Source organism: Carcharhinus amblyrhynchos, unplaced genomic scaffold (genome assembly GCF_965287045.1).
Source record: "Carcharhinus amblyrhynchos unplaced genomic scaffold, sCarAmb.v2.hapA chromosome_122, whole genome shotgun sequence".
In the NCBI taxonomy this organism is placed as follows: Eukaryota; Metazoa; Chordata; class Chondrichthyes; order Carcharhiniformes; family Carcharhinidae; genus Carcharhinus; species Carcharhinus amblyrhynchos.
This window is the reverse complement of record NW_027649862.1, coordinates 243,405-261,841: the sequence shown is the minus strand read 5'-3', so window position 1 is coordinate 261,841 and position 18,437 is coordinate 243,405. Positions and strand designations below refer to the sequence as shown.

At 51.6% G+C, this 18,437-nt stretch overlaps 2 protein-coding genes across 3 annotated transcripts in view; one reads left to right on the top strand and one right to left on the bottom strand.

The window, feature by feature from the left end:
- ash1l (ash1 (absent, small, or homeotic)-like (Drosophila)) overlaps positions 1 to 18,437 on the bottom strand; it is a 245,067-nt gene that overhangs the window by 28,459 nt on the left and 198,171 nt on the right. For both annotated transcript variants that reach the window (XM_080183023.1, XM_080183024.1), the window contains exons 16-20: positions 16,572 to 16,724; positions 11,308 to 11,362; positions 7,068 to 7,200; positions 3,395 to 3,643; positions 28 to 114 (exon numbers count right to left, since the gene is read on the bottom strand). In XM_080183023.1, coding sequence (XP_080039149.1) covers positions 28 to 114; positions 3,395 to 3,643; positions 7,068 to 7,200; positions 11,308 to 11,362; positions 16,572 to 16,724 — 677 coding nt within the window. The remainder of the gene's footprint in view (positions 1 to 27; positions 115 to 3,394; positions 3,644 to 7,067; positions 7,201 to 11,307; positions 11,363 to 16,571; positions 16,725 to 18,437) is intronic.
- ints3 (integrator complex subunit 3) overlaps positions 1 to 18,437 on the top strand; it is a 254,467-nt gene that overhangs the window by 188,494 nt on the left and 47,536 nt on the right. The window lies entirely within an intron of this gene.

The window sequence follows — 18,437 nt, the reverse complement described above, 5'->3', positions numbered from 1 at the left end:
GCACATACTCGCAAGGGATTCACTCACCCTCTCCACAGGCCTAGGATCACACTGCTCACACAGGTAGTGTTCAACGTCTGCAGTAACCCGCATGCAGTCACAGTGCTGCCATACCTAGTGGGGAAGGGTGACAAGAATGAGTACACAAGACAACACGTTCCGCTGGAATCCACAGGACTCCCTGTTCAATCGACACACAGTGGTTAGCACTGCTGCCTCACAGCACGAGGGGCCTGGGATCGATTCCCGGCTTGGGTCACTGTGTGGATTTTGCACATTCTCCCCATGTCTGCGTGGGTTTCCTCCGAGCCTCCAGTTTTCTCTCACAGTCCAAAGATGCGCAGGTTGGGTGGACTGGCCACGCTAAATTGCCTCTTAGTGTCGTAGGATGAGTAAATTAAGAGGGATTCGAGATGCTAATTTGCCCCTTAGCGTCCAAAGATGTGCAAGTTAAGTGGATTGTCCAAGCTAAATTGCCTTTTAGTGTCCAAAGATGTGCAGGTTAGGTGGATTGGCCATGCTAAATTGTCCCTTTGTGTCAGGGGTAAATTCACTGGATTGTGGGGTAAGGCCTGGGTGGGAGTCAGTACAGACTCAATGGGTTGAATGGCCTCCACTGTAGTACTTTATGATAAATCGGAACTAGTCTGTTTTTTAAAAAGGCACAGGAATGATCAGGTACAGTCTCACCCAGACCTTACCCCACAACCCAATGATCAGGTATCTATCTACCATACGCTGATATCTCCAGTCATGTGAAACACACTCATTCCTTCCTATAACCCAACTCCAGCAGATTCTATGTTGAAAGGTTATTCCCACCTTCCTGTCTCATTCTAAACTGTGGGGAGGCAGTGGCACAGTGGAATTATCAGTAGGCCAGTAATCCAGAGATGCAGGGTAATGCTGTGGGGATCCGGGTTCGAATCCCGCCACAACAGACGATGGAATTTGAATTCAATAAAAATCTGGAATTAAAAGTCTAATGATAACCATGAAACCATAGTCAGAAAAACCCATCTGGCCCCCAGACCATTAGCTGAGTGTCTGGATTAATAGTCTGATGATAATACAACTGGGCCATTGCCTCCCTCGTGCCAATGTTTCAACATTCACCTCCTGCTGGCACAGTTACCTAAAACTCTGAATACACTCACAGTTTTCCCCATCCTTGGTCAATGTTGTCATAATGAGGAGTCGGGTGAGCAAATTGTGTCTATTGATAAATATTGAGATACATCCATGTGTCTGTGTGTTGTGGATTCTATTTAAACCATACGGGTTTTAAAACTGTACTCTTGCTTTGGTAAACACTACTTTTTTGGATTAGTTTGGTGTTAAAGGAAAGTAAGGTAAAGTTTATTTATTAGTGTCACGAGTAGGCTTACATTAACACTTCAATGAAGTTACTGTGAAATTCCCCTAGTCGCCACACTCCAGCACCTGTTTGGGTCAACGTACCCTAACCAGCACATTTTTCAGAATGTGGGAGGAAACCGGAGCACCCGGAGGAAGCCCACGCAGACATGGGGAGAATGTGCAGACTCTGCACAGACAGTGACCCAAGCCGGGAATCAGATCTGGCTCCCTGGCACTGTGAGGCAGCAGTGCTAACCCACTGTGTCGCCATGTTAACCTGCATAACAACCCATCACCACATTTAGGAGTTTTCAGTTCGGGCGATAATAATCCCAGAGTTTCAGTTTGCTGAATACTCACTCCCAACTCCCACTTCTTTCATTCTCCTTACCCAGGCCCAGAGTGTTCAGGCGTAGACCAATAGACTGAGAACCTCGGAGCACAGACACCTCCACAGGGGAGTAACTATAATCAGCAAGACTACACTGTCCATTAGAGCCCTGCTTTGCAGGGAGATCTCCCTATACCTTGGCCAATGCAGTCACAGGTAGAGAGGGCAGTAAAGAAGGCTTTTGGCATGCTGGCCTTCATCGGCCAGGGTGGCACAGTGGGTTAGCATTGCTGCCTCACAGGGACCCGGGTTCGATTCTTGGTTGGGTCACTGTCTGCATGGAGTCTGCACGTTCTCCCTGTGTCTGCGAGGATTTCCTCTGGGTACTCCGGTTTTCTCCCACAGTCTGAAAGATGTGTGGGTTAGGACAGAATTATAGGGAAAGATTGGAGAGGCTAGGACCTTTCTCTTTGGAGCGTAGGAGACTGAGGGGTGATCTTGTAGAGGTGTATTACATCATGAGAGGCATGGATAGGGTGAATGCACTCGATCTTTTCCCCAGAGTTGGGGAATTGAGAACTAGACAGTGTAGGTTTAAGTTAAGAGGGGAGAGAATTAATGGGAACCTGAGCTGCAACTTTTTCAACACAGAGGGTGGTATGTGTGTGGAATGAGCTGTCAGAGGAAGTGGTTGAGGCAGGGACATTGCCAACACTTAAAAGGCATTTGGACCTTCCAAACCCACGACAACTTTCGTCTACAATAAGGGAAGCAGATAAATGGGGACACCACCACCTGCAGGTTCCCCTCCAAGGCACTCAACATCCCAACTTGGAAATCTATCGGCCATTCCTTCACAGTCACTGGGTCAAAATCCTGGAATTCCCTCCCGAGCGGCATTGTGGGTCAACCTACAGCACGTGGACTGCAGTGATTCAAGAAGGCAGCTCACCACCACCTTCTCAAGGGGCAACTAGGGATGGGCAATAAATGCTGGCCTAGCCAGCGACACCCATGTCCCATGAATAAAAAAAGATATGTAGGTAGGTAAAGTTTAGAGGGATATGGGGTTAGCTTAGATGAGTATTTGAGTTGGCACGGACCAGTTTGGGTTGAAGGGCCTGTATCCATGTATCCATTCTATGATTCTATTAATTCACCCTGCACTCAACAAGTGCCCCATCCATCAGGACTGTGGCTGAGGAATTTGGTCACGGGGTTTTGGTTTGCTATGGATGAGGCATTTCCATCGGGATATGGGCGGTGTCGTGTCCAGAAGAGCAGCATGCGAATCAGAACTTGCTGGCTGCGATGCCTTTTGGAACAGGCCGAGGACCTGACATTAAATAAATACAGTAAAAAGTCTGACAACACCAGGTTTTAGTCCAACCTATTTATTTGATAATATACTCACAAGCTTTCGAGGGACACCCTCTTCGTCAGGTGAATGGAGAGTCTCACCTGACGAAGAGGGTGTCCCTCGAAAGCTTGTGAGTATATTATCAAATAAATAGGTTGGACTAAAACCTGGTGTTGTCAGACTTTTTACTGTGTTTACGCCAGTCCAACGCCGGCATACCCACATCATGATTAAATAAATAAACATTTTCAAACCACTACAGGGTCCTCTTCAATTTGCGAGGGAGATTTAATTCCCTCGGGGTACTGTACAATTCAGAATGAACACAGCACAGCGCTCCTCACCATACACTTCTCACACTGAATCATCAGTCCCTCGTCCTTGTACAGCCCACAGATGCAGCGAATGACATCGTCGTCCTTCTCGTTTCCGTTCTCCTTCTCACCGATGGACGTCTCGCTGCTGTCCGCCTCGCTGGCCGTCTCCCCGATGATCTCGTCAATCTGGGCTGAAGCCTCGTGTCGGGCGTTGTAGTAGACCTTCCTCAGGCGACAAACATCTCTGCCAATGGGAGACTTCCTGCCATAGTATTTCTGCAGCATACAATGTGAAATAATTACAGAAGTGATACTCACTCACTCACAGTCAGCATTAACGAGAGACTCTGCCAATGGCTCAGCCCAATGGGGCACTAAGCTACAGCCCTGATTCTAATTTACTTTCAGTGGGTTGATTTCAGCCTTCAGGTTTGCCAGTCGGGACAGGGGTACAAGCAGACAGGGGTTCTCACCGAGTACAGGTAGTAGCAGCTTGGTAGCTGAACAGCCTACAAGCGTATTAAGAACATGCACGTGAGCCTGTTCTAATGGGACTGTGCTCCAGCAAGATCCGGAGTGGGGGGTGGGGTAAAGAAAACAGCAAAGAGGGGAATAATGTTTGAACTCAGTTTATATATTTCCCCATCCTCATCAATGCTCAGGGTAGTCAATGAGGTTTCACAGAGTTTTTTTAAAGCCAGCCCTTTGGCAGGGATAGACGGCGGCACAGCGGTTAGCACTGCTGCCTCACAGCACCGGGGACCTGGGTTCGGCTCCCAGCTTGGGTCACTGTCTGTGTGGAGACTGCATGTTCTCCCCGTGTCTGCATGGGTTTTCTCCGGGTGCTCCAGTTTCCTCCCACAGTTTGAAAGATGTGCTGGTTCGGGTGCATTGACCATGCTAAATTCTCCCTTAGTGTACCTGAACAGGCGCCGGAATGTGGCGACTAGGGGATTTTCACAGGAACTTCATTGCAGCGTTAATGTAAGCCTACTTGTGACTAATAAACTTTAAGTGTCAGATCGAGCCTAAGATAGGGTGCAATGCCTCATCTTGTCAGCTTGGGTCCTTTAAAGAAAATTACAGCCCAGGAACAGGCCCTTCGGCCCCTCCAAGCCTGCACCGACCATGCTGCCCCCTGACTGAACTAAAACCCCTACCCTTCCAGGGACCATATCCCTCTATTCCCATCCTGTTCATGGATTTGTCCAGACGCCCCTTAAAACCCACTATCGCATCCGCTTCCACGACCTCCCCTGGCAGCGAGTTCCAGGCACCCACCGCCCTGCCTCGTATATCTCCTTTAAACCTTGCCTCTCACACCTTAAACCTATACCCCCTGGTAATTGACTCTATGACTTCCATCACGTTTGTCTCTCTTGTGGGGATCTTAAATTGGATTCATTTGGAATTGGATTTTTTGGAGGAATAAGGAATTGGGGAAAAAAGCAGCACTGTGAGAGCATGTCCTGGGATCAGTGCACACTCTGTAGCCTGGGACAGAGGAGCAAGCAGGCTATAGAGGCAGGAGGACCAGACACACTGCTTACAGCTGAGTAACTGGAGCTTCACCGCCTGTCCATATGGATAGTTGAGCTGTGAGTCCTGGGAAAACGGGAGCGGGCGTTCCATTCTGACATTTCTCCCGGAGCAAATAAAAAAAGACCCAGAGAGTCAACCCCCACCCCCCCAACACCCTGCCCACAAATGTCAGCCACCTCTGTGAGCTGACCATGTGGCTGGCTGTCAGTGTTGGCAGGGTGCCAGACTTGCTAACTCCACAGCCTTTACCTGATATCTCATTACCACAGCCCAAGGCCACAACATATGGTCGATTACCCTGCGTGCTGGGCCCACGCCTGCTATCAATTGTGGTTAATGAGCTACCCAAATTAACCTGCAAACAAGTACACGCTTGTAGGAATGCATTGATATGGGAGAGGTTATTAGCTGTGCTCCCTCTTCCATACCCCACTCACACCAGCTCCCTCCCCAAACTCCTCACCCAACTTGTAACCCTAATGCCAACACCCACACTGCCTGCTGCCATACCACTCATCCCCCCACCCTACACCACTCACCACCCCCACACCACTCACCACCCCCCCACTACACCACTCACCCACCCCCCGACACCACCCCCCCCAACACCACTCACCCCACCCTCCCACACCACTCACCCCCCCCACCCCCGACATCACTCACCCCCCCACAACACTCACCGTTCACCACCACACCCTCCCGTCTCACAGCATCTGGGACCTGGGTTCAATTCCCAGCGCAGGTAACTGTGTGGAGTTCGCATGTTCTCCCCGTGGGTTTCCTCTGGGTGCTCTGGTTTCCTCCCACAGTACAAAGATGTGCAGGTTAGATGGATTGGCCTTGTTAAATTGCCCGAGTGTCCAAAGATGTACAGGTTGGGTGGATTGGCCTTTAGTGTCAGGGGGACTAGCTAGGGTAAAATGCATGGGGTCATGGGGATAGGGCTTAGGTGGGTTTGTATGCAGACTCAATGGGCTGAATGGCCGCCTTCTATACTATACAGATTCTATGATTCCTCAATTCTTATGAACACACATCCAGTAATGATCAATCCTCTTCTATCTCTGGACAGTTATTTCATTGATGCAGTGGTTCCCTGTGGACCTGTTCTCCACACTCTCTCTCCAAAACCAAGACCGTGTCAGGAGATTGTTTAAACGCCACCATTTCCTCACCCGATATTGAGTCATTGCACACTGATCCGGACTGGGAACTCTGGCTGATTTTTCCTTTTCCAAACACAGGAGCATTTAAATGGAGCAGAACATCCGTACCTATGTCGTGGAGTAGATAAGCTAATTGGGAAATGGAGTGAGGAACCTCCTGACCTGTAGAACTTAGTATCACATCAGGCACTGCATTTACCCACTGTGCACCTTCCACGAATACATTTCAAGGGCGCTTTTGATAGAACAGAATCATAGAATCTTACAGCACAGAAGGAGGCCATTTGGCCCATCGAGTCTGTACTGACCACAATCCCACCCAGGCCCGATTCCCATAACCCCATGTATTTGTCCTGCTAATCCCCCTGACACCAAGGGGCAATTTAACATGGCCAATCCCCCGAATCCACACATCTATGGACATTGAGAGACAATTTCGAATAGCCAATCCACCTAACCTGCACATCTTTGGACATTAAGGGGCAATTTTGCATAGCCAATCCACCTAACCTGCACATCTTTGGACATTAAGAGGCAATTCTGCATGGCCAATCCCCCTAACCAGCAAGTCTTTGGAGTGTGGGAGGAAACTGGAGCAGGAAATCCATGCAGGCACAGGGAGAACATGCAGACTCCACGCAGACACTGACCCAAGGCTGGAATTGAACTTGGCACTGTGAGGCAGCGATGCTAGCCACTGTGAGAGATATTTTTGTGACCTGAATATAACAAGGGTATGGAATTCAGGTGCAAAGGGATCCTTGACTGCTGAGGTATTAAGCTGAGGGAGCGTACTCGCAGATGAAGGTGCGGGAATGCATTAAAATAGTTTTCATGCAGGTAGCTCGAGGGGCTTGGGTAGATGGATAGGAAGGGAATCACAGATTGTAGATTGTGGACATTGTACAATGCCATGTCTCCACTTCCCAGTAAAGGCTGTCCTCTTTCACAAGCTAAGCTAAAGAACTGGAACTCAGAATCTACTTACGCACCTCGGCATTCCTGAAGACTTTCAGCATGTCTGCGTCAAAGGCTTCCACTGTCTTGTAATGGCCTGTGAGAATCTGTTTCTCAATACTGCTGAGGTCAATCGGGTCTGTAATCTTCTCGTAATAATCCGATTTTCTGCATGGAAGTTGGAAAGAGAGTCAGTGCATACTCCTTTGTGAACAAGTGAACACAGGCCAGCAGCTCTGTTCTTAGGCAGGAGTGATGTGGAGATGTTGGCGTTGGACTGGGGTAAAACACAGTAAGAAGTCTGACAACACCAGGTTTAAGTCCAACCAATTTATTTGATAGTTATTCACTATCAAATAAATTGGTTGGACTTAAACCTGGTGTTGTCAGACTTCTTACTTAGGCAGGAGGACAGGCTCAATGGAACAAGCCATGCCATGCATCACCCAGGCATCGCCTGTGGTTAACACCATGTGGAGAGCCAGGCAGAACCACAGCTCTGGCCCATAAACATGAGGTACAGAATCTAGCACAGCCCAATGAGAGAGTTTAACATCCCCAGGATACAGGACAGATTCCAGTCTTTTACAATGAATCAACACCACATGGGTGATACTCGCTGTCAATGACTGATTAGTTTGAAAGGTACAGAGCTGTAGTAGTAGGCAGTGCCCTACCTGTCCAAGTCAAGAAAGTAAGGGAACACATACCCTAAAGGAAATTTGGTATAAGCTGAACATGATCTCACAGAAACGCTACAGTGCAGGAGGAGTCCATTCGGCCCATCAAGTCTGCACCGGCCACAATCCCACCCAGGCCCTATCCTCTGTAACACCATGTATATACCCTCACGAGCTCTCCTGACACTACAGTCAATTTATCATGGCCACTGCACCTAACCCACGCATCTTTGGAGTGTGGGAGGAAACTGGAGCACTTGGAGGAAACTGGAGCACTTGGAGGAAACCCATGCAGATACGGGGGAGAATATGCAAACTCCACAGACAGTGCTGAGGCCAGAATTGAACCCTGATCCCTGGCACTGTGAGGCAGCAGTGCTAACATGGGACTTGCTCCCACGGGGAGTGGAGAGAATGTGGGACTCGCTCCCATGGAGGGGAGTGGGGGAGAACGTGGGACTCGCTCCCACGGGGGGAGTGGGGGAGAATGTGGGACTCGCTCCCATGGACTGGGCGGGAGAGAATGTGGGACTCGCTCCCAGGCGGGGAGTGGGGGAGAATGTGGGACTCGCTCCCAGGCGGGGAGTGGGGGAGAATGTGGGACTCGCTCCCAGGGACTCGCTCCCAGGCGGGGAGTGGGGGAGAATGTGGGACTCGCTCCCAGGCGGGGAGTGGGGGAGAATGTGGGACTCGCTCCCAGGCGGGGAGTGGGGGAGAATGTGGGACTCGCTCCCAGGCGGGGAGTGGGGGAGAATGTGGGACTCGCTCCCAGGCGGGGAGTGGGGGAGAATGTGGGACTCGCTCCCAGGCGGGGAGTGGGGAGAATGTGGGACTTGCTCCCACAGGGAGTGATTAAAGCGAATAGCAGACTTTGGAGAGGAAGGCAAACTGAGAGTGGAGGGGATAGAAGGATATGCTAACATGGTGCGGTGAAAAGGAGTGCGCAGAAGCTTCTGTGCGGCATAATTACCAGCATGAGCCAGTGGGGCCGAATGGCCTGCCTGCGTGCTGTAAACAGGAATTTGTTGTTAGATTATGGGAGGATTAACAAGTTAAATGTTCTCATGGTAAGAAACCGGAATTTCCTTTCTGGAAAACAGGGAATGATTCTAATCAATGTTAACTACAATAGAGTTTGACAATTATTTCCCAAAAATGTCACATTTAACAGGTTTGCCTCAACTTTTGATTGAACTTTGCTGTGGCAAACACCTATTTTATGGGAAAAGCAATGAGCAGATCCCATGGTACTATCAGGTTAGGGGGATTGGTCTACAGGAAGTGCCAAGCTCCACAGATGTGAGCACTTAGGCAACAACTGCACAACAGGATCGAACAGCCGGGGGGAGCAGCGTTCCTGAACCCCGGGAGAATGAGAAATCCAGGTGATGCGGGGGATGGAGAGAGAGAGAGGGGGAGGGCGGAGGGGGAAGAGAGGGGAGGCGGAGGGGGAAGAGAGGGGAGGGCGGAGGGGGAAGAGAGGGGAGGGCGGAGGGGAAGAGAGGGGAGGGCGGAGGGGGAAGAGAGGGGAGGCGGAGGGGGAAGAGAGGGGAGGGCGGAGGGGGAAGAGAGGGGAGGGCGGAGGGGGAAGAGAGGGGAGGGCGGAGGGGGAAGAGAGGGGAGGGCGGAGGGGAGAGAGGGGAGGGCGGAGGGGGAAGAGAGGGGAGGGCGGAGGGGAAGAGAGGGGAGGGCGGAGGGGGAAGAGAGGGAGGGCGGAGGGGGAAGAGAGGGGAGGGCGGAGGGGGAAGAGAGGGGAGGGCGGAGGGGGAAGAGAGGGGAGGGCGGAGGGGGAAGAGAGGGGAGGGCGGAGGGGGAAGAGAGAGAGAGAGAGAGGGGGGCAGGGAGGGGGGGGGCAGAGAGAGGGGGGGGGCAGAGAGAGAGAGAGGGGGGGCAGGGAGAGAGGGGGGGGCAGGGAGAGAGGGGGGGGCAGGGAGAGAGGGGGGGGCAGGGAGAGAGGGGGGGGCAGGGAGAGAGGGGGGGGCAGGGAGAGAGGGGGGGCAGGGAGAGAGGGGGAGAGAGAGAGAGGCAGAGAGAGAGGGGGGCGGGGGGGGGGGCAGAGAGAGGGGGCGGGCAGAGAGAGGGGCGGGCAGAGAGGGGGGCGGCAGAGAGGGGGCGGGCAGAGAGGGGGCAGGGGGGGGCGGGCAGAGAGGGGGGCGGGCAGAGAGGGGGGCGGGGCAGAGAGGGGGGCGGGCAGAGAGGGGGGCGGGCAGAGAGGGGGGCGGGCAGAGAGGGGGCGGGCAGAGAGGGGGGGCGGGCAGAGAGGGGGGCGGGCAGAGAGGGGGGCGGGCAGAGAGGGGGCGGGCAGAGAGGGGGGCGGCAGAGAGGGGGGCGGGCAGAGAGGGGGGCGGGCAGAGAGGGGGCGGGCAGAGAGGGGGGCGGGCAGAGAGGGGGGCGGGCAGAGAGGGGGGCGGGCAGGAGAGGGGGGCGGGCAGAGAGGGGGCGGGCAGAGAGGGGGCGGGCAGAGAGGGGGGCAGAGGGGGGGCAGAGGGGGGGCAGAGGGGGGGGGGCAGAGGGGGGGGCAGAGAGAGGGGGGCAGAGAGAGAGAGAGGGGCAGAGAGAGAGAGAGAGAGAGAGAGAGGGGCAGAGAGAGAGAGGGGCAGAGAGAGAGAGAGGGGCAGAGAGAGAGAGAGGGGCAGAGAGAGAGAGAGAGAGGGGCAGAGAGAGAGAGAGAGGGGCAGAGAGAGAGAGAGAGGGGCAGAGAGAGAGAGGGGCAGAGAGAGAGAGAGAGAGAGAGGGGGCAGAGAGAGAGAGAGAGGCAGAGAGAGAGAGAGAGAGCAGAGAGAGAGAGAGAGAGGCAGAGAGAGAGAGAGAGAGGCAGAGAGAGAGAGAGAGAGGCAGAGAGAGAGAGAGAGAGGCAGAGAGAGAGAGAGAGAGGCAGAGAGAGAGAGAGAGAGGCAGAGAGAGAGAGAGAGAGGCAGAGAGAGAGAGAGAGAGAGAGGGGCAGAGAGAGAACATAAGAACATAAGAACATAAGAAATAGGAGCAGGAGTAGGCCATCTAGCCCTTCGAGCCTGCCCCACCATTCAATAAGATCATGGCTGATCTGTCGTGGCTCAGTTCCACATTCCCGCCCTCTCCCCATAACCCCTAATCCCCTCTCTTATCAAAAACCCATCAACCCGCGTCTTAAAAATATTTAGCGAGGCAGCCTCCACCACTTCAACGGGCAGAGAATTCCAGAGATTCACCACCCTTTGAGTGAAGAAGTTCCTCCTCAACTCCGTTCTAAACCACCCCCCCTTTATCTTGAGGCTGTGCCCTCTAGTCCTATTGTCCTTTCTGAGCGGGAAGAGTCTCTCCACCTCTATCCTATCCATCCCATTCATGAGGTAAGCATGGAAGAAAGATCGAACTTGGAGATTTGTTTAGTAGCTTATTGCAGGACACAAGGCGGGCGGGTGTGGAGCCAAGATGAGCAGACGTAGTTAGGAAGCAGATCAGCCAGGGTCTCACTGAATGGTGAACAGGCTTGAGGGGCTGAATGGCCTACTCGTGTTCTGATGCGATAAGCAGCCCTGCTGTGCCCTTGTTCAGTGGCCTTTAATACCCCACATGGTGAACTACACAGGGCAGAGATAACAAACAAACTACTCACTTTTTGCGGGACGGCAGGTTCAGTAGGGGTGTGGCCAATGCTTGTTCCGAGGAATCTAAATACATTTCAAAAAGAACACACGTTTAAAAAGCTGAACTGTTAATGAAAGCACGCAACCTGAATCAGGAATGTAGCAGGTCAGATAGACAAGTGAACAGATATTAACTCAGAGAGTAACACAGGGATATTAACACAGATATGTACTGCTTCACGTCCTTTTCCCTGATCCACTGTGAACCGATCATGCATTCGCTCAGTTACCTTGATGTCTTTTTATATGCCCTGGTCCTAAATCTTTGTCCGATTATGATTGTTGGGATGTTATCACAGGAATGTTACACTGCAGGAGGAGGCCAAATTTTGTCTATACCAGCTCTTCAAAAGAGCATCATGATTTCGTGCCATTCCCCTAGCTTTCCCCCCTGAACCTGCTCCCACCACACCGCCAGGCGGAACATTCCAGACCCTGACCACTCGCTGGGTGGAGAAGTATTTTCCCATTTCACATCTGCTTCTTTTGTAAATTACTTTCAATCTATCCTCATTCTCCATCCTTTAATGAATGGGAACAGTTTTCTCCCTCTCTACTCTGTCCAACCCCCTCAAGGATTTTCACAGGATCCCTACAGTGCAGAAGGCCATTCCACCCATCAAGCCTGTATCAACAACAATCCCACCCAGGCTCTATTCCTGTAACCGCTCATATTTACCCCACTAGTCCCCCTGACACTAAGGGACAATTTAGCATGGCCAATCCACCTAACCTGCACATCTTTGGACACTAAGGGGAAGTTTAGCATGGCCAATTGATGTGTGGGAAGAAACCGGAGACCCGCAGAAAACCCATGCAGACAAGGGGAGAACGTGCAAACTCCACACAGACAGTGACCCAAGCTGGGAATCGAACCTGGGCCCTGGTGCTGCGAGGCACAGTAAGAAGTCTCACAACACCAGGTTAAAGTCCAACCAGTCTATTTGATAGTAAACCCACAAGCTTTCGGAAACGCTGTTCCTTCGTCACATCTGGTGCAGCTCCTAAGGGACCACATTGGGGAACTGGAACTGCAGCTTGAGGACCTTCGTCTGGTCAGGGAGAACAAGGTGATAATAGGAGCTACAGGCAGGTGGTCATACTGGGGCCACGGGAGGCAGGCAAGCAGGTCACGGTCAGGAAGGGGAAAGCCCAGGTGCTACAGAGCACCCCAGTGGATGGGCTCCTTCACAATAAGTACTCCTGTTTGAGTACTATTGGCAGGGACAGCCCACCTGGTGGAAGCAGCAGTGGCCACGTCTCCGGCGCAGGGTCCGGCCCTGTAGCTCAGAAGAGTAAGGAAAGGAGGAAGATAGGGGACTCTATAGTGAGGGGGTCGGACAGGCGATTTTGTGGACGCAGACGGGGTGGTAGTTTGCCTCACTGGATCCAGGATGTTTCTGGTCGTGCCCCAGAAATCCTGAAGTGGGAGGGTGAGGACCCAGAGGTCGTGGTACATATTGGTACCGCTGACATAAGTAGGAAAAGGGAAGGGGTCATGAAAAGAGAATATAGGGAGTTAGGTAGAAGTTGAGAAGGAGGAATGCAAAGGTAGTAATCTCGGGATTGCTGCCTTTGCCACAAGAAAGTGAGAAGAGGAATGGAATGAGGTGGAGGATGAATGCATGGCTGAGGGATTGGAGCAGGGGCAGGGATTCAGGTTCCTGGATCACTGGGACCTCTTAGGGGCAGGTGTGACCTGTACAACAAGGACGGGTGGCACTCGAATCCCAGGGGGACCAACATCGTCGCGGGAAGGCTTGCTAAGGCTACTGGGGAGAGCTTAAACTAGAATGGTTAGGGGAGGGAATCAAAATGAAGTGACTGGGAGAGAGGAAGTTAGCTCGCAAATAGAGAGGGATTGTCGACAGTGTGAGAGGGAGGATAGACAGGTGATGGAGAAGGGGAGCGCTCAGACCAAAGGTTTGAGATGTGTCTATTTTAACGCTAGGAGTGTTATGAACGAAGTGGATGAGCTAAGAGCGTGGATTGCTTCTTGGAAATATGATGTGGTGGCCATTACACAGACTTGGATGACTCAGGGACAGGACTGGATATTTCAAGTGCCGGGTTTCAAATGTTTCAGGAGGGACAGGGAGGCAAAAAAGGTTGGGGGAGTGGCACTGTTGATCAGGGATAGTGTAATGGCTGTAGAGAAGGTGGACGCTGTGGAGGGATTGTTTACAGAGTCTCTGTGGAAGTTTGGAACAGGAAGGGGTCAAAAATTGTTCTGGGTGTTTTCTAAAGGCCGTCCAATATTAACAGAGATGTTGAGGAGCAGATAGGGAAACAGATCCTGGAGAGATGGAGAGTTTAGAAGAATGAGGGGAGATCTCATTGAGACGTATAAGATGATGAATGGGATGGATAGGATAGAGGTGGAGAGACTCTTCCCGCTCAAAAAAGACAGTAGGACTAGGGGGCACAGCCTCAAGATAAAGGGGAGGCGGTTTAGAACGGAGTTGAGGAGGAACTTCTTCACTCAAAGGGTGGTGAATCTCTGGAATTCTCTGCCCGTTGAAGTGGTGGAGGCTGCCTCGCTAAATATTTTTAAGAAGCGGGTTGATGGGTTCTTGATAAGAGAGGGGATTAAGGGTTATGGGGAGAGGGCGGGAAAGTGGAACTGAGCCACAACAGATCAGCCATGATCTTATTGAATGGCGGGGCAGGCTCGAAGGGCTAGATGGCCTACTCCTGCTCCTATTTCTTATGTTCTTATGTAATAATAAGAGTTGTTGTGATGGGAGACTTTAATTTCCCAAATATCGATTGGAATATCCCTAGGGTAAGGGGTTGAGATGGGGAGGAGTTTGTTAGGTGTGTTCAGGAGGGTTTCCTGACACAGTATGTAGATAAACCTACAAGAGGAGAGGCTGTACTTGATCTGGTACTGGGTAATGAACTTGGACAGGTGTCAGATCTCTCAATGGGAGAGCATTTTGGGAATAGTGATCATCTATCTCCTTTACACTAGCATTGGAGAGAGATAGGATCAGGCAATCTAGGGAAGTGCTTATCTGGAGTAAGGGGAAATATGAAGGCATCAGACAGGAAATTACAGGCATAAATTGGAAGGAGGTTTTCTTGGAGAAATGTACCGAAGTAAGGTGGCAGATTTTCAAGGAATGTTTGTCTAGAGTTCTGCACGACTACGTTCCAATGAGACAGGGAAGTTTTGGTAGGTTACAGGAACAGTGGTGCATGAAAGCTGTAACGAATCTAGTCAAAAAGAAAAGAAAAGCGTACAAAAGGTTTAGGTAGGTAATGTTAGGGATCTAGAGGAGTATACAACTTGTAGGAAGGAACTTGAGAAGGAAGTTAGGAGAGCCAGAAGGGGTCATGAGAAGGCCTTGGTGGGTAAGATTAAGGAAAACCCCAAGGCGTTCCACAAATATGTGAAGAGCAAAAGGATGAGATGTGAAGGAATAGGACCTAACAAATGCGACAGCGGGAAAGTTTGTATAGAACCAGTAGAAATAGCAGAGGCGCTCAATGAATACTTGACTTTGGTATTCACAGTGAAAAAGGATCTTGGTGGTTGTAGTGCAGGCTTGTGGCGGACTGAGAAGCTTGAGAAAGAGGATGTGATGGAGCTTTTAAATAGCATCAAGATAGATAAGTCGCCGGGACCGGATGGAACGTACTCCAGGTTACTGTGGGGGGCGAGGGAAGAGATTGCAGAGCGTCTAGCAATGATCTTTGCGTCATCGATGGAGACGGGAGAGCTTCTGGAGGATTGCGGATGTGGTTCCTACATTCAAGAAAAGGAACAGAGACAGCCCAGGAAATTATTGACCGGTGAGTCTAATCTCAGTGGTTGGTAAGTTGATGGAGAAGATCCTGAGACAGGATTTATGAACATTTAGAGAAGTTTAGTATGATCAAAAGTTGTCAGCATGGCTCTGTCAAAGGCAGATCGTGCCTTACGAGCCTGGTTGAGTTTTTTGAAGATGTGACTAAACACATTGACGAAGGAAGAGCGGTGGATGTGGTTTATATGGTCTTCAGCAAACCATTCGATAAGGTCCCCCATGCAAGGCTTATTGAGAAAGTGAGGGAGCATGGAATCCAAGGGGATGTTGCTTTGTGGATCCAGAACTGGCTTGCCCACAGAAGGCAGACAGTGGTTGTAGATGGGTCTTTTTCTGCATGGAGGTCAGTCACCAGTGGATACACCAGGGATCTGTTCTGGGACCCTTGCTGTTTGTGATTTTTATAAATGACCTGGATGAGGAAGTGGAGGGATGGGTTGGTAAGTTTGCCGATGACACGAAGGTTGGTGGTGTTGTGGATAGTCTGGAGGGATGTCAAAAGTTGCAGCGTGACATAGATAGGATGCAAGACTGGGCGGAGAAGTGGCAGATGGGCTTCAATCCGGATAAGTGCATGGTGGTTCATTTTGGCAGGTCAAATGGGATGGAGGAATATAATATTAAGGGTAAGACTCTGAGCAGTGTGGAAGATCAGAAGGACCTTGGGGTCCGGGTTCATAGGACTCTCAAATCGGCTTCGCAGGTAGAGGATGTGGTTAAGGCGGCATATGGTGTACCAGCCTTCGTCAATCGAGGTACTGAGTTTAGGAGTCGGGAGATAATACTGCAGTTTTATAAGTCCCTTGTCAGACCCCTCTTGGAGTACTGTGCTCAGTTCTGGTCACTTCATTACAGGAAAGATGTGGAAGCCATTGAAAGGGTGCAGAGGAGATTTACAAGGATGTTGCCTGGATTGGGTGGCATGCCTTATGAGAATAGGTTGAGAGAGCCCGGTCTTTTCTCCTTGGAAGGAAGAAAGGTGACCTGATAGAGGTGTATCAGATGTTGAGAGGTATTGATTGGGTGGATTCTCAGAGGCTTTTTCCCAGGGCTGAAATGGCTGCCACAAGAGGACACGGGTTCAAGGTGCTGGGGAGTAGGTACAGAGGAGATGTCAGGGCTAAGTTTTTCACTCAGAGAGTGATGGGTGCGTGGAATCGGCTGCCGTCAGTGGTGGAGGCAAATTCGACAGAGTCTTTTAAGAGACTTCTGGATGAGTACACGGCACTGAACAGGATTGAGGATTATAGGTAAGCCTAGTAGGTAGGGATAGCATCGGTGCAACTTGTGGGCTGAAGGGCCTGTTTGTGCTGTAGTTTTTCTATGTTCTAAGATCAGCCATATCTTATTGAACGGCACAGCAGGGTCAAGGGGTCAGACGGCCTACTCCTGCTCCGAGTTCTTATGTTTTGGAAACGTACCTTTGTAAGATATGATTGTATCGGAGATGTCTTTGAAGATCTGAGCCAGACGAGCCGTGCGTGCCACCTCGATGTTCTCCTCGGCCGCGGCCAGCCTCCGGGTTCTTACTGAACGCGACGTCTGGAGCGCCGAAAACTGGGTCATGAAAACATCTGTAATGGCGGGAAGGCAAAAATAACTGATGGTGCTACATGGCACGGTGCTCCCACACCACATGAAGCTGCACAGTTATGCTGATTAATGAGAAAAGCAGCCTGAGAGCAGTGTGTCGAGGCCCAGCACACAGTGTGCAAAAATCAGAACCAGATTTCACTCACTCATTCACCCAGCACTCCAAATTACTGACCCCGCTCTCATTGCTCTTTCTGGAACAGCCATTGCTGAAGATGGATGTGCCAAACAGGTAGATTTGATTCAGAACTAGACGCATTCAAAACGGGAGGAATGCATTAGTGGTCTGGAAAGTGTAACAAGCTATTTAACTGAGAGGACGAGACGTCACGTACAGGGTTCATTACCCTGGAGCAAAGAGTGATGTTAGAACTGGCTCCTGCAACATTGCCCCAAACAAAGTGTCTGAAATAGCTTCTACACCCCTGTCCCTGTCCCTGTCCCGAAGGAAGTGTCTGAACCAGCTCCCTACACCCCTGTCCTGAAGGAAGTGTCTGAACCAGCTCCCTACACCCCTGTCCCGAAGGAAGTGTCTGAACCAGTTCCCTACACCCCTGTCCCTGTCCCGAAGGAAGTGTCTGAACCAGCTCCCTACACCCCTGTCCCGAAGGAAGTGTCTGAACCAGTTCCCTACACCCCTGTCCCTGTCCCGAAGGAAGTGTCTGAACCAGCTCCCTACACCCCTGTCCCTGTCCCGAAGGAAGTGTCTGAACCAGCTCCCTACACCCCTGTCCCTGTCCTGAAGGAAGTGTCTGAACCAGCTCCCTACACCCCTGTCCCGAAGGAAGTGTCTGAACCAGCTCCCTACACCCCTGTCCCTGTCCCGAAGGAAGTGTCTGAACCAGCTCCCTACACCCTGTCCCTGTCCCGAAGGAAGTGTCTGAACCAGTTCCCTACACCCCTGTCCCTGTCCTGAAGGAAGTGTCTGAACCAGCTCCCTACACCCTGTCCCTGTCCCGAAGGAAGTGTCTGAACCAGCTCCCTACACCCTGTCCCTGTCCCGAATGAAGTGTATGAACCAGTTCCCTACACCCCTGTCCCTGTCCCGAAGGAAGTGTCTGAACCAGCTCCCTACACCCCTGTCCCTGTCCCGAAGGAAGTGTCTGAACCAGCTCCCTACACCCCTGTCCCGAAGGAAGTGTCTGAACCAGTTCCCTACACCCCTGTCCCTGTCCCGAAGGAAGTGTCTGAACCAGCTCCCTACACCCCTGTCCCTGTCCCGAAGGAAGTGTCTGAACCAGCTCCCTACACCCTGTCCCTGTCCCGAAGGAAGTGTCTGAACCAGCTCCCTACACCCTGTCCCTGTCCCAAAGGAAGTGTCTGAACCAGTTCCCTACACCCCTGTCCCTGTCCCGAAGGAAGTGTCTGAACCAGTTCCCTACACCCCTGTCCCTGTCCCGAAGGAAGTGTCTGAACCAGTTCCCTACACCCCTGTCCCTGTCCCGAAGGAAGTGTCTGAACCAGTTCCCTACACCCCTGTCCCTGTCCCGAAGGAAGTGTCTGAACCAGCTCCCTACACCCTGTCCCTGTCCTGAAGGAAGTGTCTGAACCAGTTCCCTACACCCTGTCCCTGTCCCGAATGAAGTGTCTGAACCAGCTCCCTACACCCCGGTCCCTGTCCCGAAGGAAGTGTCTGAACCAGCTCCCTACACCCTGTCCCTGTCTCGAAGGAAGTGTCTGAACCAGCTCCCTAC